This window comes from Phalacrocorax carbo, chromosome 1 (genome assembly GCF_963921805.1).
Source record: "Phalacrocorax carbo chromosome 1, bPhaCar2.1, whole genome shotgun sequence".
NCBI lineage: Eukaryota > Metazoa > Chordata > Aves > Suliformes > Phalacrocoracidae > Phalacrocorax > Phalacrocorax carbo.
In genome coordinates, this window is record NC_087513.1 from 76,893,538 (window position 1) to 76,916,103 (window position 22,566).

The window sequence follows — 22,566 nt, forward strand, 5'->3', positions numbered from 1 at the left end:
CATTCTCAATTTTACTAGGCTTCTTCAAAAGAATATCTCAGTAGTTTGTGTGCTATTCCATCACTAAGCAAATAAAATAAATGTTATATTTTACCTCTGTATTACTTCTGATATTCTTTCATACAGAGGTGACTTGGTACCATTATTTTTATTTGTTAAGCTTCAGAAGTTTTTCCTGATAAAAGTTCATAATTTTAGAGCTTTAAACCCCCCAAATAAAAATTTGTGTTCTTTTTTATTATTCAGTACTTATGAGATGTAGAAACAGTTTTATAGATTTATTACCTTTCAGATTGCAATGCCAAACACAAGGTTTATTGTCAAATAAAGCATCATTTTGGTTTTTTGATTGCCTGTGTTAGAAGAGCATTGCGTCTGTTCTATAATTGCCTGTACCAAATTATTTAATTAGTTTTGTTGATATCAAATTCTGGAAAGTATCCCAACCAGAAAAAAATACACAAAGTGAAATGGTGTAGCCAGGCAATATGAAGTGACAAAAATTATTTTGGGAGTTGCTCAAAATGAAACAAATATCCAAATAAACCACAACAAAAATCCTAGAGCAGTAAAGCACCATCCTAATCTGCTTCATTTTCTTTTAGGTCCCTATCCAGCACACAGTCTCTCCAGCCCTATTTCCTGATGGATTTCATAGACTCCAGAATCCACAGAAAGTCATTCAAAATCAAAAGACACTAAACATTATTTGGAAACAGAGTATGTAACATGAGATTCATGTTGGTTTAAGGCAGTTTGTAGCTGATGTCCCTGTGCGTCATTGGCATCAATTCACAGGCACTGTCATCACTTGATCTCTTTCAATATTTCCATCATAGTGCCTTATAAGCACAATTTCACAGCAACCCATCGGCAAAGATACTAAGAAAATATTCCACATGCTCTTTGGATATTACTCTCCTACCCTATCATGCTTGGGCCATCCTTCTTCCTGCAACCCTACTGCAGTCAAAGCTCCAGCGACTTTCCATCCCCGCGTCCTGCTCCCTACTTGGATGCAGTCTCTGAGTTTCCATTTCACCATATCACTTCAACATGAAAACCATGCTAAGAGGAGGGTAAGCAGACCATAGTACCCATGATACAACATTTCCCTGTTCACTGCCCCAAGTTGCACAGGATGTGAAGATGTGCTACGGTACCATTTTGTTTCGAAGAACAGTGTTCTACCCCAGGGACACAAAGCCAGTCATATTCAAACTATCTGCAGGAATTCAGCAAAAGCACAAAAGAGCTGATCAGACCTGCTGCCTTTTTCAAAGACAAGATTTCACTAGTCACCTGGTTATCAGGATCTTTTTCCAGTGAAAGGCAATGGCTTTCGGCAATGGCTTTCTCCACTCACTGATCTCAGCAGGAGTGGGAGGAAACCAACAACTTCAGATAAGCTGTGAAAGAGAGGGGTTCCTGCCTCCTGTAGGTAAGTCCTACACACACACTTTGTAATTTTGATACATTTGTTCTGCTGAATAATGTTTCAGAAAGGTCTTATGTATATCCTATGTCAGCCAAAGAAATTAAAGATGTCAAGCAACAGACTGTCCTTGCACCTTCCATAAGCAGAGTAAGGAAACCCTTTCCTCTCTTCACTGCTTCTTCCTCTGGAAGAGCCTCTGGGGTTCTCACTATCTCTTCTGTTCAGCTTTCAGAGTGGAGCAGGCATCAGCATCTCCATGCAGACTCCTCAACCCTGCCCTGGGTCTGAGGCCAAGAACATCCACCCCCAACCTCACTCTGTAAGACTGCAGGCATGAGGATTGCCACATTGTCCCTCTAGTATCATAACGCCCATCCTGAAAATCATGCTGATTAGGATAAATTCTGATGCAGGACTCACCCTCTTGCAATGAATTACCAGCATGTTTATCCTTGCATAGTATTATGTCCTTTTACTCAGAGAAAGGCTGAAGGCTGCAACTTGCATACAGAAGATAAACGGGCAAATTAGCCCGCTGCAAGCAGCCCCCAGCCACTGTCATTCAGAAGATCACAAAGGCCCCATCATTTGTTGTTATTATTACTCTCAAAGAAAAATCATGGCTGTTCCTTTACTTACTTTCCAATTTCTGAGTCCTTCATCCTAAAACAGATGATCTCAAGAATTTACCTTAGTGTGTGCCTCTGTATCCATCCTGCACAGCTGTAGTCAAAAAGTCTGCAGCATGTGATGATGTTTTTCACATTTCTTGCACCCTACAAGTTACAGGTGATTTCAGTGAACAAGAAACCAATACTGACACAACGTGACACAAATGCAAGCACTGGAAAGCATTGCTAACATATAATACAAAACACCATTTTATACCTATTTCGATAATACAGGACACTTTTCCCCGGCACAGTAGGAAATGTTACAATAACACTCCATGAGAAATTAATATTTTGCATTTACGCAGCGTCTAGGGCAATTTCCCCTTCAAATGGCACTAGTAAACTTCAAAAGTCTTTCAGGCAAAGCAATGAATTTCAGATACAATTCATATATCTTAAACAGTAGTCAGAGGATGAACTTCCTTCAATGACTGAAACCTAGAGATTTGCTGGAAACAAAATATCAGAGACCAAGGCAGGTATCAGTGAACTTCAGAATATCAGTGAATTAGCTGTTCTACATACACCGAAGCATTCTTTTTTTCACTTAACTTCAAAAATTACCAAAACTAAGAATTAGAGGTTGAAAGAAAAAGTATACATGGGACAAACTGATTAATATATTAGTATTCTGGCAATTGCAACCCTCTTCTCCAAGTTTGTTAAAAATCTCAGCAACCTGGACCTCAAAGTAAGCTTACAAAATGAAAACTGACAATAAAAGTTGTATTGAAGGCTTCCATGCTTATTCTGTTTGGTGCTGAATTTGCTCAGCTTACAAGAATAGAGCCCCATTTAAAAATATCACTCTTTTTAACTGCCATTTCTGCAAATGCAACTGGGGAATTGAAAGTCAGGCTGTGTTCTTTCTGGCTCACATAATAGCAGCAATAATAAAGATTCTGCCACTGCTCCTTACTCACTCATTTGAATGCGGCTGCCTGAGACAGAATTAAATCCAGCTCCGTTGCATATGTTCTGCAGTGCTACCAGGAGTAAGGAGGAGGAAAGTCCTTGGAGGAAATCCTGATCGCAGTGAAGATGGTACTCCAATGCAGCCAAGATTTCATATTTTTGTTTATTTTAACCAAAAGAACCAGGATTCCAAGCTCCGTACTCTCACTACAGAGCATTATGCAGAGCAAATAGGCCTATTTGTGGCTATAACCATCCACTGATATAAGCAGAGGTTGCCCAAGGTAAGTAGCTATGGATCAGGCAGAACTGACTACTCCTTGGCAGCTCTGCCTGGAGAAAAAGGGTGGAAGAGGATAAAGCCTCTTATCTAAAGACACGAAGAAGGAAAAACAGTTTTTAGTCATTTAAAAGAAGTCTTTTCCTATAGTGATAGATATAAAACAACAAAGGAAATTCAAATTCAAAGAAAGGATTAGACTTCACCAGAGTAAGCTAGGATTTCTCTTTCTTGCCATGATTGGCAAAACATTTCCACCACAACTCCAAGCTTTTAATGGAGAAAGAAATCAGCAATCTTGATTCATTTCTCCCTGCGATCAGATTTAACTGAAATGTACTACTTAATGAGTGAGGCAAAGATTTGGGTACTGTGGTGCCTTGTACCAGCAGTACATTTTTCTGCCGGCTTGATACGACCATTTCTCCGTACAGGTTAGATGAGCTATGTACCAACCAGTTCATGCTATCAGAATCTGTCAGCAGAGACACTAGAAGCAATGTTCCTGTTCATTCTCTGGAGTACTAGTGATATCACAGCCCTTTTAGCAACCACAGGGCTTTGCCATAGTGTCTTTGGCATAATGCTCCCTGTTGTCACCGACATATGCCAGCTGGCTGCTTCTCCCCACCCCAGCAGTGACTGCATTTCAACAGCATTTATGCATGTGAAGCACTTGGGGATCCCTTGGGAAGAAGAAGGACAATGAATATTTTAAATATTTTCTTATACTTCGGAAGCACAAGGGATATCCATTGAAAACACATCCTCTACAGGCATCGCAACAGGAGGACCTTCCAGCCACTCCCTTATGTAGACTGCAGCTTACTGTGAGACAATTTCCTGCCATAAATCACTGAAGTTCATTTTGCTACCCACACAAATATTGCCAGTCACTGTATATCAGGGTATTTTCCTCAGCAACTGTGTCTTCCATAGATCTGGGCTTCTAAGGTGCCACCTGCATCATGCGTTGCTTCCCTCTCCCAGCCTTTATGGAACTTGCTTGGTGGCTCAGGGTATCTGGCAAGGGTGGGAAGGAGGTCTGGAAGGGGGCTTTCATGCATTCCCTTTACCCCAAACTCCTGAATTTTGCCTACAATACATATACCACCTTTCTGGTATTGAATGAGTCTGAGAAAGGTTTTAGGGAACACCTGAGACAAACAGGCCCCTAGCGTTACAGCTAGAAGAAGAATTGTGCTTTGCAGAGAAGGCAGCAGGCTGGATAGGGAGGCAAGGAAGTTCCGCACAGATGCGCTATGATGGTGTGCCTATCTAGGGGGATATGTGTGGAGGAGACTGGGACAGACCCAGTGTTTCCTCTGCCGGAAACAAAAGCTGCTTGCCCTTGACACAAGGATCAGAAGCAAAATCTGTGTTCAAACTTGTGGTTGCTGCCCCTCATTAGAGCGGTACAGTCACCCTAATAAACAACATATGGGAAATCTGGGGTAATTATTTGCCAAGAATGCAAAAATAGCAAAATTTTAATGGCAGCAATAAGAAATATGCTGTAAGGAATAAGTTGGGGGCAGAGTGGTAAAACATGCTGCCTTCTTCCATTTTTGTGAAAGTGTCAAAAATGCATAAATTAGTGAAGAAAACCCCATAATATAACACCTGGCACTCTCTCTGGCAAAAGGACTAGAGCTCAGATGTGCTTTCAAGGCAAACCCTGCAACACAGGACAGCTTGGAAGCTTACCACCCCACTAACTGTCCCTGAAGGGACCGTGCATCAGATCCAGTCTCCAAACCACCCTTCTTGAGAGTGGAGGAGGTGCATGTGAGCAAGCTGGCCGGGGCAGGGCAAGGAAAACCCTCAGTCACCCTGCTTTGAGCCTGTCTCAGGACAGTCTGAAAAGAGTCTGCAGCTGTCTCCCCATCTGAGCATCCCCTTCCCTTTGACCTGCACACCCACACAGAGACGTACACTTAGATTTCCTGCCCTTCGTGGCACCCCATTGTAAGAGGCACTGGGGGAAGAAAGGGAATGATGGGGAAGCTTTGAGAGTTATGACTATATACCTTATCACCAAATGGAAGATTTCAATCTGCAAATATCTATCAATCTAGCGTATTACACACAGAGAGATACACACATCGGATTTTGTTTGTTTTGTTAAAAAATAAAGGAAGAAAATAAATGCCTGAAAAATATCCTTCTCTTGCTATAAACACATCAGTGCTCATTTGCCTTATATTCTACTTTGGGCCATTTTGTGTAAAATCTTTAATTAAAGTTTTTCTTTGAAATTGTCATCATCAAACCAGAAGAAAGAAAGTAAAAAACGGAAGGACACAGCTGTGCATATATGAAGTGCTATTCAGTACCAAATGAATTGGAACAAAATAAGTATCGTGACTGTTATGCTCTTAGTTTTGGCTCTGTATTCTCAGTAGCACAGTCTAACTTGTCACTTTATATTGATTCCATCTGTTTACACTCTGCAGAGTATTGGCTTCCTACAGTGAACATTTCCTATTTACCAGCTGGTAAAGATAGGCCCAAACCAGATAGAAAAGAATTAGACTATTTTCAGATCCTCATAAACATAAAATCAAAAATTAATGGGGGAGGGGAGGTAAGAGTAGGGGGGAGTGAGGAAAATATATGTGCCCGATGCTTGTTCATGTTGATAGTCCTTTACAACCCATTAGCAATTTTGAGAGACCTTGAAATTTGCTGCAATGAGTACACAAAATAAATCAATTTTCAGTCCTCTTTACATTGTGCTTTACATGAATAGCCTTATTGTAAATGCAAATCAATCCCAGTACTTCAGTAACCTTTAAAGAGAAACTGCTGGGGTCTGAACTTAGCTAATATAATATTCCCACTCCCACCAGCCAGCTATGAGTGAAAGACCTCCATATAAAATAGATGCGTACATTCAGTACGGAGCCATTATTGCGCTCTGACAAATTGAGTTTTAGTTATTTCTTTTTCGTACTTGCTGGATTCCTCTCTTAAGGATACTGTTATTTGGAGGGATTGACTCACTTCAGGAGAGTCCTTTTACTGACATTAAAATAACTTTTCATGTTGCAAGCTCTTCTTGAACAAAGTTTTATTTTTTTAACATTCAGGAACACTGTGTAATTGAAGTTGAGGCTCCTTTGTGTGGTGTCACGTCCTTTTGCAAGTATTACTGGGGAACAAATCCTGTCCCTGTTTTTGGAGTCCTAGCAGCCAAGTCAGTGAAATTGCACTCTATAAAGAAAAAGGTGGCAGATTTGGGTGCTTAAGATGACGAGCTGCCCTTTATTGAACAGGTCTCTGCAGCGCCAGGGCAGTAGCAGGCAGCCAGGGCACCAGCCGGCCGGGAACATGGAAAGAAGGGTCTGGACTTCTGGTATGGTATGAAAGTTCTGGTTCTTGTTACCTGCAGCACATAAAGTGCATAACTACCCCAACTGCATCACTGCCTTACTTCCTTGAACACTCACCAAGTCAGTAGAAAAGAGCTCCTTCATGCCCTGTCACTTATATTCCCAGGCACGCATCTGTTCAGCATTTGACTCTCCTGCCTAGCCCAAAATGTTTGCTTAGGAGGCAGCACTGGGGATCCTACACATTGTGGCTATTTTCCTACAGTTTGCTGTTACTTTTCTTTCCTGATCAGGCTCCCCTCTCCCCCCCCTACCCCCACCCCCCACCCCCTTTCTTTTCTTTAAACTTGCTATTCCCCAAGCAGTGACCTTCAGGAGTAACACTTTATTACATTTGACTGGAAATGATGGAAGGACTCCTGTAGTCAAAACTAAACTTAGAGTTTTGCCCTGGCATTTGAAATACTCAAAATATTTTCCTAGCTTATCTATGCCTCACTGAGCAAGTAAGACAACTACAAAGGTAGTAAGACTTACTTCCAACAAATGCAACAAATAACTTTGGTGTCATAAAAGCAGGCAAGGTCAGGCCTCGATCATTTGATTAAGTGAACTGTCAGCATGGCTAGAGTTCCTAAGTGCAGGATGGTGATGAGAAATCCAAAGCCGTCTGTCATGTGTCAGTTCCCTTATGTCTTTCACTGACTAGAAGATGCTTTGAACCACCTGCTGATTTTCTTGATCTTGGCCATTATGCTAGTTATGATGTCTAAATACAGATACATGTGGTAGGTGGTCCAAAGGTGGCTTTCTGCCTATACAAGGAGAAATTACTCTTCTTTATTTTACTGAGGACATCAGGAACTTTTTCTTTGTGGTTTGGTTTTGGTGTTTTGTTTTGTTTGCTTGTTCTGGCATTTTTTTCTTTTTAACATGCATATACAAATTCAAGACCCAATCAGACTTACTAATATAAATTTATCCTTGACTGATGACATGCATCCATACAGAAGGAGAATAAGGTTTGGCTTGGGTATAACCACTGTGATACGTTACAGATAAAAATTTAAAGGAGTATATGAACTCTTAAGTGTATCTGTAATTATCTGTGTACATCATGCATTTACATATCTTGCAGTACTTATTTAACTGCATTGTTCCTGGGATATATATGTAGAAGTAACCTTGCCTTAAGTTAATGATGTTTTCTGTTAATGTACTAAATTATATGCAGCAGCTCTATTTCACAATGCTGTTTAAAAAAAAGAAAACAACATAGAACCTTGTAAATCATATACACCAGACCTCTAATTAGGACTTTGGATGGTGTTTTCAATTCATAAATTCTATAATAAGAAGATATTTCAGCAGTTCCTTTTGTGATAGGAAACGCTTAACATGAAAACGTAAACGTTACTCTTCAGTTAGCTGCATATAGCCAAATGAATAAAAGCTATGACATTAATAACGACTATACAAGTTATGATTGATAGGCTTTTCTGCAGCGAGAAAAGATTGTCTTGGATACAATCTGTCCTAACAGCCTTGCGATATGTTAATATTTTATTCAGAGTAGAGTGAGGATATATTCAGATGTCCTACTCAGTGGAAGAGAAGAAATTGGGTTGCAAATACTGCTGCAGCCCTGAGGTACAATAACAGCTGTGAAATCAGAAAGATTTTTTTTTCCCCCTCCCAAATTACAGGCCAAGCCCATGCCAAGCACAGCAGGAGGTGGGATTTTCCTTCGAATTTATATCAGGTTATGTTTAATGTATTTCTTCTATGAACAGTCTTAGGGTAGAGCCAACAGACTGTCACATAGTGCTCTAGAAGGCATGGAATACTCTTCTGTGCCTTTATAAATAACAACTATTAATAGGCACGATATATGACATTAGGTAAACTTGCAAATGCCCAAATATAATAAAATACTATTTGTTGATAAACAGAGTTTCATGGCTCAGTTTGTGCAAAAATAAAATAATGAAAACCTAGCTTTCCCATAGGAACACTGCCATTTCCTCCTCAATTTAAAAAAGCGGGTTTGTGCTGTTCAGATTTGTGTTGAGATTTAAGTAGACTGAGGTCTCAGGTGGCTGGATACTTCTAAGTAAAAAGAGTACAAAATGCCTAAAATGCCAGTCTTCTGATGTGACAGAATGTTTTACACCAGTCTTGCAAAGGGCTAAACAATTATAGAAATTGTACTGCCATGGAGAATCTAGTTTCTTAAATAAATCAAGCGTTATTCCTCAAGCCACGAGCATCTAGTAACTAAGAAATAAAATCACAGCGGGACTGTGCCAGTCCTGCACTGGAGATTTGTTGCAAGACTGCTTGAAAGAAAAAATGCTTAGGTTTTTGATGCTAAAAAGGGATTCACAGTGTGGATGAGAGAGGCTTTTAAAATGTTACTTAGTACTTTACCGGAATAAAAAAAACCCCAAAACAACAACAAAACCTCTAAGCATACAAGTATGACTAGATCTTCATGCTCAAACAACAGGGCAACATCCTTTTAAACATGTTACTAAATTGATATTGGTACATCAAGAGCAACATCAACTTATCTGAAATGAATTACTACCCCAGCATATGGTTTCTGTTATTACCCTGGTCAACATACTTTCTCCTTGAGCAGGGAATGCAGCTGACTTAATGTCATTGTTTGGCAACTGTGGCTGTTCAACCTGAAAATAAATATAATAGAAAAGGTTAGATGAACATAAACCACAAGTGCATCACAGTACCATTGAAGACCGTTGTGGGGACATTAATGGGAGTGTTTTGTTTTACCATGTGAACAGCCACAAATGCAAGGAAGTGGCTTGATCCTGCCTTTGTTGTGGCTGTTCTTCACAGCTCTTCACCAGTCTTGGAGAAAAATCACCACAAATCTGGATCCCTGAGCAGAACAGAGAGGTGGCAGCTGCTCCTTTACCGCAAACGTGATGACTGTTGGTGTAAAATATTTTTTCTTAAAGGATTATTTTTGGCTGCCATAAGGGACACAAAGGGATATTAGCAGTTTGATCTGGCCCTTGGGATGACAGAGTGCTCGGGATTCCCAAGGTCAAGAAAGCGTACCTTCTTCTCCCCCAGCACAAATCTGAGACCCATTTGTCGCCAGTAACTTTTAAAACTCTTTTAAAAATACATCACCTTGCTTTTGCTTTTGTTTCCTCATCCTATTGATGCCATCAGGTGCCATCAGGCACCAAAGCAGGTCGTTTTCAGAGTCAACTACCAGCCAAGTTTACTTTCACTAGTGGGTTCTGCAGGTGCCAAATTCCTCCCTCTGCACATCCTTCTCTGGTTTCAGCTAACTGCTTCTGAAAAGCCTTGTGCAGTTTTATTCGTATCTGTACTTGTGGGATGGAGGGCTAGAAGCCAAGCTCTGCCACCATTTCAGCCTCTGAATTTAGTGGAATTTCTTGAGTTTTAAAAAGGGAGAGAAAGTAGCTCTGCTAACGCCTCCTAGCAAAACTCCTGGAAAACAGCACCTGTACTGCCCTCCGGTGGTGAAATTACACCGATCGATGCCTGGCAGCTCTAACAAGCCTACCTTTATTTTTGCTTCTGTACATTGCAGACAGTCTCAGAGCAGTTCTCTGACAAACTAGCTGGCCAAAAGACAAGGTCATCTAAGCACGATACTTACTTTCCACGTTTTAGTGAGTTTAAAAGGAAATCAAGAGTAACATCTTATATATTCTCCTTGAACACTGGAAGAAAATCCAACCCCAAGTGTACAAAAAGCTTTACCATTTTATTATATTGCATGTAATAAAGGAAAGATTAACCTTTTATTCCAGGAAAGAACCCTCATTTGTTATTTAATTAGTTTTCACTAATTAATTAGAATTTTTTAAGCTCCTCTGTCTCTCTGGGAGAAAGTAGCTTAGGTCCCTCCCTTTTATTTCATTTCTTTGCTGTTCCTCTTCTTCCTCCTGCTTCCTTTCAAAGTCCTAATCCCATTTTTGTATCCTCAGTATTAGACTCCCTCAATCTCTCTTTGTCTGAGAGTTTTCTTAGCTTTGCACTTCCTGGGAACAAAGTTGGACTGGAATTTACAGAATATTTCTTGAGGCAACTCTTTCTTGAAGGCCAGATCATACAAACCCACATGACAAACTGAAGGAAAAGGAACTTCCCTGCAGATCCCCTTGCAGATTTTCACCTTTTATATTTCACAGGGGGTGTGGGGTGCGTGTGAAAAATATTTAGTGGTCCACTAAGAGAGCTACTGTGAGAGCACAGATTCAGGGGTTTTAAAATATTTTCCTTTTTATGCAGAGTATGGCTCTGCTTTCCATTTTACTTCATTGAAGATAAGAATCCAAACTTAATCCCAGTTCACACCCAGTTGGTGTCTCCTCAACTTTATTATCAAAAAATTACTTGCACTGGAAACAAAGATGAATTTGAGTTATTTATTCCTAAAGGATTTAATTCTGAAACATTATAAAACTGTCCCATTACTGGGTCCCTTGGCTTAGCTTCTATGTTCCACTTAAAGACATGTCAAGCAGAGTGACATATTTTCAAATCCCTATTAAACTCTATCAGTTATAATTTCTTCCACACTCAACAACTTTCATTGTTAATTTAAAGAACAGACTGATTAGTCTTAAAGGTTCATATTTTTTTCAGTAGAAGATCAGTGGCTTAGCAGGCTGTTCCTTTCCCTTTGGCAATCAGGTAACATTCCTATGGCAACTATGCCAGATACACACACAGAAAAAGCAATTTTAGAAAAAAAATGTATTGTATCTCTATGTCACGGGAAGCTCACATTAGTAGCTAGATTCCACCTTGAGAGCCAGACAACGTGCAAGTGATTCATGACTACAATTTATGAGCAATTTGACTGCATAATATGGAACCCTTACTTACCTTTTGAGCATGCTGGTACTTCTGGCAGTTTTAGTGAACTTTGACAGGAAGTCAAGATGTGGCACAGTAACTTTGCCAGTATTTGGGAACTGTATTTCAATATACATGGAGGAGTCCTACAGCAGTATCAGATTTTTTTTTTTTTTAAATACTTCATTTGCATTACTCATTCTTTTCTTAAAGAGCAAACATAAATTTGTCTTTTAATTTTGTTTTGTGTATCATGCACTACTACTTCTCAGCAACTTGTACAGAATTAAGCAGAGCAATAATTTAATATCTGGTAAACCCCTCCCAGAAAAGTAACAACCTACAAGTCTTTCCATCACGTATGATAAAGATTTCTCAACTTTCTAGCTCTATGATCTTTCACACGTATCTTAGAAAGTATACTTATTCTCATCAGCCTCTCTGATGTATCCTTCTCTTGTTCCAAAAGACTATTTAATGTTTTGATGTGTTTTGGGTGTGTATGTGTCCCACTAATGACAATTTAGTATTAGCAAAGAATTTAACATCAATCTTAGCTGAAATGGGCTTAATCTATTACAGACTGATTAGTTTCAGATGCAAATGTAATAGATCCCAAATGAAATAAACATGAGTCAAGTACATTAGAAAAAAAAAATATATAACTTAGTCACCTACACTTTCAGGACAGAAATTTAAGTGTATAATAATGCTGGTGCAGATCATGCATTAGAATCCTCCCCTGTTTTTGCTAAGCATCAGTCATGATATCATATAAATACACAATGCTCCTTCAAGTCCAATCTGATGATGGTTTCATCATATACCAAAAGTCAGACGAGGAACTTCCCATGCAGACGAAAAACAGCTGGTCTCTGACTCAGAGTTCGCAACCTAATCTATGCATATTCATAACACTGCATGTATATGAATTTAAACTGAGATTTTTTTTTAATCAAAAAATCTGCTCGTAAATTGAAACTCTCTCAAATAGTGAGACATGCTACACAAACAAAATCCTCATATAAACATACCAATTGTCAAATTTAGCTCACATTACCTTTGCAATTTTTCTATGACTTTCACTTGAACAGCAGGTTTTGACCATGTCTAGCATCTTTTTGATAATATTGGTCTGGAACCTGCTCCCACTGAAATTTTGCTCTTGCCATATATAGGAACAGCCTCTAAATGACTATAGACAGAAATGACGTAGCATACCTCTGCCAGCACATCATCAAATTCAGCTTCTGTTACATGGAAGAGAAAGGTTTCAATCACTCTCCTGAATTGACCCTTTGTGACTGTCAGGGTCTGACCAACATCAAACACCTGAAATGCCTTTTTTCGTTCATCTTTTTCAGCTGTCTTTTGAAGTAAGATCTGCCCAATGTCCCCGGAGAATAATGTGAGATCTGGGACAGAGCTCACAGGTGTAACTGTAAAATATGTTAGGCAGTCATCAGATATTCCTGGCAAAATCACATATTTTCCTGAGAATTCAATACAAGCCAGTTAATTTCTAGAAATATACAAGTAAATCAGTTATATTTTTGTCCACTGATTTAAAAGCAATAATAACCAAATAAAATTGTATGTATTTGAAGAAAAGATTCTGGGGTTTCTCTTTCTGCTACTACAGCCAAAACAGTAAGTTGGAATATACACTGAAGTTTTAAAAGTTAAAAAAAAATAAATAATAAAGTTACAGTGCATAGCTGTGTTCCATGGCAGCAGCCCTCCCACTTCAAACTACAGAGAAGATCTCTTTGCCCTGTAAAATTTAGAGACTTTATTCGGTTACTAAGCTTTGGGTAGAGATATCATGTAGGAGTGGGGTCAGCATTCATTGTCTGTATATGGCGCCCATGGCTGGTAAGAATTTTAGCCCATGCCAGCCCCTTTCCCACTAGAAAGACAACCAGCAACAGAGAGTGGAAGTACCTGACAGTGCAGTACAGTGTACAGGGATGCCTTACATTACTTAAGACACCTCTTGAACTTGACACACTTAGACTTGAATAAGAACTAAACAAGGACCAAAAGATTTGGCCCGATGTTTCTTTTGGATTCATAATGAGCCAAATTCAGTCACAGCTATGAGCATTTAATTACCTTCTACTTGAATCAAAGGAGGTTTTGTACACAAATCTGAACACTCTTCATAGGCATTTGTTTTTCCCAAACTTTAATCCTCTCTTAAACAAAATGTAACTGCCTTCAGAAGAAGCTTTGTTTACAAAACGCAAGATGGCAAAATACAGCTTTTTGTTAGTTGCGGCTTTCCGTTAGTTACAGCTTTCCTGCAGTTTTACGAGAGCCAAATTTTTTCCTATGCTCATCCCTTCCTTACAATAAAAGTATACAATCATGGATGCATTGCACATTTCATTTCAACTTCAAGCCATCCTGACAAAAGAAAGCATTCAAATTCACAGCTGGATACAGCTTCAGTGAAATCAATAGAGCTGTCACAGCTTACTTTTACAATGAATCTGACCCTAAATCTAAAACTACGTGGCTAGGAGAGGAGGAAAAGTGACATGAACCATGATGGAGGAAGCCTCACATGAGAATAATTAAAAATTACTTGCAAGAGGAATGTCCACATTGGGATTAACAGCAAATTCATACTTGATTAGAACAAAATATAAATCTTACTGCTCCAGAAAATGAGCTTTCTGTGGTAAGAGTATAGTAATTTCAGATGAATTCCCAAAGGATAAGATGTATATCAAATCTGGTAACGTGTTATAATTGGAAACTGTGATCTTGTAGTGACTTCAGAAGAGAAGCAAGACAGCGGTCCAAAGAAAGCTTCGCTCCCAAGTTCTTCTGAGAAGGGAAGAAAACAAAGACCCTGTTTCCTCACACACAAGCAGGAGGAGCAAGAGCTGCGTGAGAAAGGCCATGGCTCCCTCTTTCACCCTCTCTCCATCAGAACTAGATTGATTTTGTTCATGTCCACAGAATCCAGCAAACATGGTGTATCTGTGACAGACGACTTCTTACAAAGTAGTGAGGGAAACATGCCTCATTGTGGTTTAACACAGTCGGCAACTAAGTCCCACATAGCCACTCGCTCAAACCTCCCCACACACATGGTGGGATGGGGGAGAGAATCAGAAGAGTAAGAGTGAGAAAATTCATGGGTTAAGAACACTTTAATAATTGAAATAATGTAAAACAATAGTAGTAGCGATAATAATATAGAAAGCAAGTGATGCACAATGCAATTGCTCACCACCCACCAACCGATGCCCAGCCTGTCCCCAGGCAGCGACCCCAGCCCCCCAGCAAACTGCCCCCAGCTTATATACTGACCATGACATCGTATGGTACGGGATATCCCTTTGGCCAGTTTGGGTCAACCCTCCTGGCTGTGCCCACCCCCCCCAGCTTCTTGTGCACCCGGCAGAGCATGGGAAGCTGAAAAGTCCTTGACTAGTGTAAGCACTGCTTAGCAACACCTGAAACATCACTGTCTTACCGACATAGTTCTCATAATAAATCCAAAATACAGCACTACACCAGCTACTAGGAAGGAAATGAACTCTATCCCAGCCAAAACCAGGACAGTCCCAAGCCCTAAATAGCACAAAGGTTCTTTGGCCACTGCAACTTGCTACATTGAAAGGCACCACTGAACCCCAAGCAAGCAATAGGACAGAAAGGACTGAGAGGATGATGCCACCTGCAAGTTACACAGTGCTTGTCCTCTGAGCAACAGAGGAATTTTGATTTAAAGTCCCAAGACTGTGAACACTTAGACTTCAGTACAAACCTGCAGCTGATTTAATTGAGCACCCCCTGCTGCCACACAGTGATGATGTGTTTCGTGTAGAACGAGGTCCTGGGGTAAACGTGATGTCTTGAGAGGAAGGGTGCAAGGCACTGAGGTCTTCTGCAGTAGTCACTCTGGCCATGGTTTCCCCTGGCTTTAAACAGGATTATGAGAATACACGAGAATACAGGCATGAAAAGCAGCAGCGTGGCTGGCAACAGCAACAAGAAAGACAAAACCTGATTTCTTGACACAAGGTCTAATTTGCTGATAAAAATATTGACTGAGATAGTTCTTGCTGACTAGCAGTGACCAGGGGAGAGGAGTTCACAGTTTCTGTGGTTGTGCCAGATACTATCTCCTATGTCAGCACTTTCAGATATGCAATTTAGAGTAGGAGACTATAGAGTGGTAGACTAACTCCTTTAGCAAATAACAGAGAATTATCTCTGGAAATGTTTCTGGCCGTTATCTTGAAGGCTCTGCACATTAAAGTACTCTAAAAGTCTTTAAAAACACAACCTTTTAGTTAAGAAAGCCTGCTATTTTATTAAGCAGTACAGTTGCTCAGACTTTTATTTAGACTTTTAGGCTTTTGCAGGAGAAAAATGCATGTACCAGACACCAGCTCATTACACTAATTACTCTGTTTTATGAAGAGCTATTATTAATTTTCCGCACCAGGAAATCTGAGGCAAACTATAAGTATAAACAGAAGAGCTAACCGGGAAAATAACAATCCAACAGAGATAGCATTGCATGGCATATGCAACGGTTTCATAAGTGTGGCTCACTGGTGACCCGCTCGGCAATGTTAACGACCTGCATCTGCTCTCTGCAGCCATGCAGCTTGAATAGCGCCTGCGATTGCAAACACCATTATGTGAGCTCCTGGTAGGAACGCTGAGAGTTGACAATGCCCTACAGCTCAAAATTTTGGGAGATGTTGCTCTAGGGCTTATTCAGGTATGATGAGGCGTTTGTCTTTGCTTACGTAGAATGTGTTTTGAGTGCCAAGAAAATAAGGGTGATCCAGGTGATGGTGCTATCACCCAATCTTTTCCGTGCCATTTTACAGTCATTAGTCACAAAAACACTTTCAAATATTGGCAGTCTTATGCACTGGATCACAGGGTAATTCTATTCATACTTATGTAGTTAACCAAATCAGACACTTCAAAGGGAATATTTCAAAAGGCCCTGTTTCCTCTATTACAAACATAATTCAGAATTAGAAATCTGGTTTCTCCCCAAACTGAGTGGCAGTCAGAGAATATAATATATTTCCTCCTCTCTCTGATATGTGCCAATCAATTGCACCTTGCTCCTGCCATTCACTTATCACAGTATAGAAAGCAAATGTTAGCACAGGGAATTCTATGAGTCTGTAGTCTTCTGAAAATCCAGCATACCATGTACAATTACAAAGGCCATATAAGGAGGATCAGTCAATCCTCTGTAAAGGGAGATGAGAAGTTAAAATACAGACAGTGCACAGCCAAGTGAAGAACAACAGGACAAGAGCAAGACTTACTAGTCCTCTAGCAAAAACACAGCACTGCGCAGCATTTTACACAGGTAGAAAAAAAGCCCTTCTGCCCCTTCCTGTTCCGTCTCCGTGTGTTGTCGCCCCCCACCCCCCCAAAAAAAAAAAACCAAACCCCCAAACAAAAAAACCCAAACCATCCAAAATGAGTAAACAAACAAAACCACCACAGTTCAAACACTCCAAGCTTTCATTTCCTACCTCAGTGCTTTAGACTACTAGGGAAAAACGAGAGAAAAAAATATAAGGAAAGGAAGAGAAAACACCACCTTTCTGACAAGCAATCTTAGCTTCATATTATCAAACAGACATTAAGTAGATCTGAGTAGGCCACCCCACTGCTTAGCATGCAGCAAATTAAGCAGTTGCTGGGTACTGTCACTGGGCACTGCATCTTGAACCTGAGCACACTCAAATTGTTAAAATAATCTCTGACTGGGTTTTGACCCAAGCTTAGGTCGAGCAGGTTCTTGGGCACATTTCAGGAGTTCGCTTGGTCAGGAACCATTCCCAACTGGCAGTTTGCACGCAACCATCCTGTTTCAAAGGTTGAGAAGTGTTTAACAGTCTGGACATGGGCTATTCCATGCCAATCCCGCTCAGTGCCAAGTAACAGTCAGAAGCATGCTTAATTTACTAGCATAGCTCATCTACAGCAGTAACCCCTGGCAGATGTCCTAACTCTGTAACCATCCATTAAAAGAAATTAGCCTGCAAGTATTCTTTCTCCACCATTCAGGTGGAAAACAAACTTTTCTTCCTCATCTGATACATGGCTTAGTGTCATCATTACTACAGTCACTTGGCTGACATACTTGCAGTGGCACCCATGCAAGTTTGGGTCCCTAGAAACCATGACCAGGAAGAGTCCATTTCTCGGGGGCCAAGAGCTCAGATGAACAGATTCTGGCTGCAAGATCTACCCCATCATAAAAATGGGCAGACAATAAGTGTATTTGAAACAAACAAATGCAAGCCAATTCTGCCGTTGGTGCCTGGGGAGGGTGGCACAAAACTATCTCAGGTATTGGGGGTTTGACACTAAAGAATCTGTGCCAGCTGCTATTTGTACCATGCCCAAGCCAGAGGGAAATTCACAGACTCTTCAACACTGCTCTGGCCTTTTTACAGGTTCAGCACACATATTTAAATCAATTTGTTAGCAGAAGGACTGCTCAAACAGCACAGGCAGCAACAGCTATGCAGCTTAGTAACTAAGCTACAACTAAGATATGGTAAGTAGAAGCACATCCTGCTGCTTCTAAAGTCATTAGTAAAAGTTTCTTTGACTTCAGAAAAACAGGGCTAAACCCTAAACTATTCTTGTAAAAACTGAATGCGACTGGTATATTTCTGGACCCCTAGACATTTTCTGGTGGAAGTATATATCCATCTGATCTACTAACAGTCGGCTTGCCTTGCTTTTAGCCACCTTTCACAGACCCTCCAGGAATAGCCCATGGTCCCCAAGAAGTCCATATACTGAAAGTCAAAGCTTACTGATACAGAGCAATCAAATTTAAAGTTTCATCAGATACTAAGCCTATACTCTCTTCTCACTTACACTGCCTTTACACCTGCAAAATATCAGCGCACGAATCAAGAATAACTTACCTGCACTGAATAGTTGCTGATTTATATATTACTTGGAATCCACACCGGTGCATAAAAAGTCATAAATCAGATCCATTGCTTATATTGTTAAGTACACTCCTACTAGTAAGAGGGCAAGATCCTCAGTTACCATAAATCAGAATAACTCTGCTTGCTTTCCTATCTTCAGGAGAATTACAGCATTTATAGCCACTAAGGGATTTGGCCCTTATTTCTTCTCATTTCAATAATTTAATTGATCAGAGTTTCCCAAGTGTCTACATACCAAATTCCTGCATCTGAGGCATGTTTCACTGTAGTTACAAGATGGATGGATCTTGCAAATGCTATAAACATATTTCTGGACAGTTTAGATAGAACTTAGAAGGCAGTTTCTAACTAACAGAATAATGAGGATCTGTTACACTGTTTCAGACAGAACCATAGGACCACATCCTTTTCTTTTCTTGGAAGGATAAACTAAGCCTTAGAATAGAATACTTTTTCTATTTGTTTCTGAAAGCTTCACTGTTTTGTATTGTGTTGGCAAGACAGATAGCAAGCCTCACCTTTACTTTCTTTTAGCCCCCCCCCCCCCTTTTTTTAAAGCCTAACACATTTTTTTATGTAACCTGAAGTAAAAGGATCACTGTAACCTTGTCTTTTGTTTCTTTTTATTCCCCTTGAAAGAGTGCCAGTCTCTGCAATTGTCAGAGAACAATTAAGGCTATGAATTCCCCCACGCAGATCAAGGGTGAACAGTTTATGGCTCCAACACAATTTGTTGTTCTCATGACAGGGTTAGAGCACACAACCAGCAGCAGAGCCACATCAGACTATAAGGTCCTGTATGATCTGAAATGGGCTTCCAGAGGCTTTCACAGTGTGGTGGGTTGACCTGGGCTGGCTGCCAAATGCCCACACAGCCTCTCTCTCATTCCACCTCCTCAACAGGACGGGGGAGAAAATTAGATGGAAAAACTCATGGGTTGAGATAAAGACAGCAAAATCACTCACCAGTTACCATCACAAGTAAAACAGACTCAATCCAGGGGAAAGTTAATTTAATTTGCTGCCAATTAAAAAGAGAATAGGATGGTGAGAAACAAAGCACCTAAAACACCTTCTGCCCACCCTCCCCTTCATTCCCAACTCTTCTACTTCCTCCCCAAAGTGTTGCAGGGGGCTGGGGGACAGGGGTTGCAGTCAGTCCGTAACAGTTCCCCTCTGCCACTGCTTCCTCACGCTTTTCCCCGCCTCAACGTGGCTCCGTCCTACAGGCTACAGTCCTTCATCAACTGCTCCAGTATGGGCTCTCCACAGGCTGCAGCTTCCTTCCAGACATGCCCACCTGCGCTGATGTGGGGTCCTCTGAGCGTTGCAGTATGGATATCTACTCCACCGTGGTCCACTCCATACACTGCAGGGGAGTACGTGCTTCTCCATGGTCTCCAGGAGAGAAACTCTGCTCCTGCGCCTGGAGCACCTCCCCCTTCCCTTTTTCTCAGACTTTGTTGTCTGCAGGATAGCTTCTTGTACTTCTTTCTTTCCCCTCCTTCCTCTCTCTCACACAGCTGTGATGTATTTTTACCCTTTCTTAAATATGCTTTCACAGATGCCCCACAGCTGATGGGCTCAGCTGTGCCTCACAGCGGGTCTGTTGGAGCCAGCTGGAAGCGGCTGTGTCTGGCACAGGGCAGCCCCTGCCCTCTTCTTACAGAGGTTGCCCCTGCAGCTCCCCTCTACCAACACCTTGACACCTACACCCAATACACAGGGCAAGTCACCCTGGGGACCAAATGATGGGTGGAGCAGGGGCTTCCTGGGAAGTCACTGTTATCTTCCACCTCATAACTCTTCCTGGAGCTCCCTGTCTCTGAGGCATGCAGTATCTTTGCCCCTGTTTGTTAGCCATAGGAAAAATTCTGGTGTGCAAATCACAGACTATCTACTGTAAAGATTACTTCTTCTCATTGTCTTCCTTTTCTTGCATCCCTAACTCCAATTATGAAATCCTTAATTTATATATTCTCAGTCTCCAGTTGCTACTTCTCCCTATTCTCTTTCCATGGCTTGAGGGGAAGTGGCTGACTCTAGAAACATCAACCACTTAGAGCCAGATTTTACCCTACCCAGATGATGACCAGAGAAGTTTTCCCCTTGCTTCATACAATCCAGGGAAAACAGTAGTAGCACTTGTTTTATGGAAAGTGCAAACCAGAAGCAAATAAACATGAAAGCTCTCTAGAAAGAATGAACAATCACTTAGATATGGTATCCTCTCCTGAATGTAAGCTCTCCCTGTGCGACACAGTAAAGAGAGCTTTCTGGATTCTGGCATGCATGTCTTCCATGCAGACAAATCACCTCTAAGGGCCCTGCCCCTTAAAGGGTCTAATGTTACTCAAGTGGCTGAGCATATTCACTTGTTCCTGTGTTTATCAAACAAGGTGGTACAGCTGGAAATGAACCTCCAACCGATCAGGCAGGGACCTGGCACCTCTTTAAGCTGTGGTGATAACCTTCTTGCTATAGCAGATGATGGCTTTTCAGCAAATACAGAAGTTTCCACTCCAGGGTGTGATTCTGACAGGCGATGCAAAAACTGAGATAACCTACAGGATGTGCATTTTATTTTGCAAAGAGAATTTTATATATTCTGAGCTAAGAGACTGTGTAATTTTGTGTCCCAAAGGCAGAACTTCCCCCAGAGTTAAATCCAACCTGCAACACATCAAATAAGGACGTTCAATAGCACAGAGGCTGACTCCTATGCAGCTCTGTACTTCCTCAGTGTGGAGCAGGTTGTTCTGATTATCAGGACATGCTCTAAGTTGGGCCGCAGTGACAGACTACTGGCCCATAAAGGTCCTGAACTATAAAGCCTCTCTGTTTCAGGTGCTTCAGAGAAGAGGAGAAAGAACTCCTGGCAAACAGAACTGTGTAATAAACCATACGTGAACCAGATTCTTCTTTATCAGGGGAAGTTAGGGATGGCCTCCATCCTAAGGTAATTTTTTTTCTTTCTTTACTCCCCTTGAACATAACAGCAGAGGATTTCAGCAGCCACACTGTCTTTTCTTCAGTCCAAACCTGCAGCCCCTCACCCTGACAGAGCACAAAGCTCAGGCGCACCTTTCCCTCCGCCCTTGCAGCAAGTCCCTGTGCCAGCCGAGCCCCTGACCCCAGCCCCCAGAGCAGTCTGGTGCAAGCGATCTGCGCAGCGCTTCTGCCTTGCTTCAGGCTGCGCTTATCATTAGACGACTGAAAATTAAAGTGATTAATCAAAGTGATTAAAGCCTTCCCTCATGTAGGGAGGCAGGTGTTTTGCTGGCCAGCCCCAGTGGGGCAGGGGGATCCCCACAACTAGCCATTGTGGTAGCCATTACAACTACCCCCGGCTCCCGGGCGTTGGGCTAGTAGCAGTCCAGGGCCCGTTGCAGCCCTCGGAAGGAGGCTCACGGAGGGAACTGGCAGCCGTCCCCAGGCACGGCTCTGGTGGCCGTGGCCATGGTGTGCCTCCTGGCCAGAGGCAGGACTGAGGAGCAGCCGAGGGGGTGTTAGTACCTGCTTGCCCAGTTGTTGTGTGAGTGCTTTTGGTTTAAGGTTTCATTGAGCATTTTAGTGAGAAATTGGGCCCTTTAAGGTCTGACTCAATATAAAAGATATACTTTTGCATGGTGTAGTGACCCAGGTAAAGTATTGGTAGGGTATTGCCAGTCTTGATTTAAGTCCTTTTAGTTCCAAAAGGACTGCATGCATTATTGCAGTCTGACATGAGAAAAGAGGCCATAATCTAAGGCCGTCCCTAAGCTTTGGCATATCTTTTTTTTGATAAATTGAAGGAGATTTGTTCAAAACTATATTGTAGCTGTTGTCTGGAACAAATACAGCCTCTTGCAGCATCCAGACAGACTAGCCACACATCAGCAATTAACTGTTAACACTTCCTATTTTCAAAAGTCCATGAACAAGTTCAGTATTTCAGTAGTTCTTGATGTAGACTGATGCCCTGTAGGGCACATTAAAGCTTTGATTCCCAAAGATATTTATGCATGCAATTTAACTTTCATGTGGGCCCTTTGAATTTGGTGGTAGTACTTATTTAGAGATAATAACTTGAGCAGAAATA

General features: G+C 41.3%; 1 protein-coding gene across 1 annotated transcript in view; it reads right to left on the bottom strand.

Moving 5' to 3' along the window:
* Positions 1–15,437, bottom strand: part of EFCAB6 (EF-hand calcium binding domain 6) — a 109,609-nt gene extending 94,172 nt beyond the window's left edge. The window contains 3 exon segments of the mRNA XM_064473730.1: positions 9,272–9,335; positions 12,733–13,004; positions 15,296–15,437. Coding sequence (XP_064329800.1) covers positions 9,272–9,335; positions 12,733–13,004; positions 15,296–15,437 — 478 coding nt within the window.
* Positions 15,438–22,566: the final 7,129 nt, after the last annotated feature.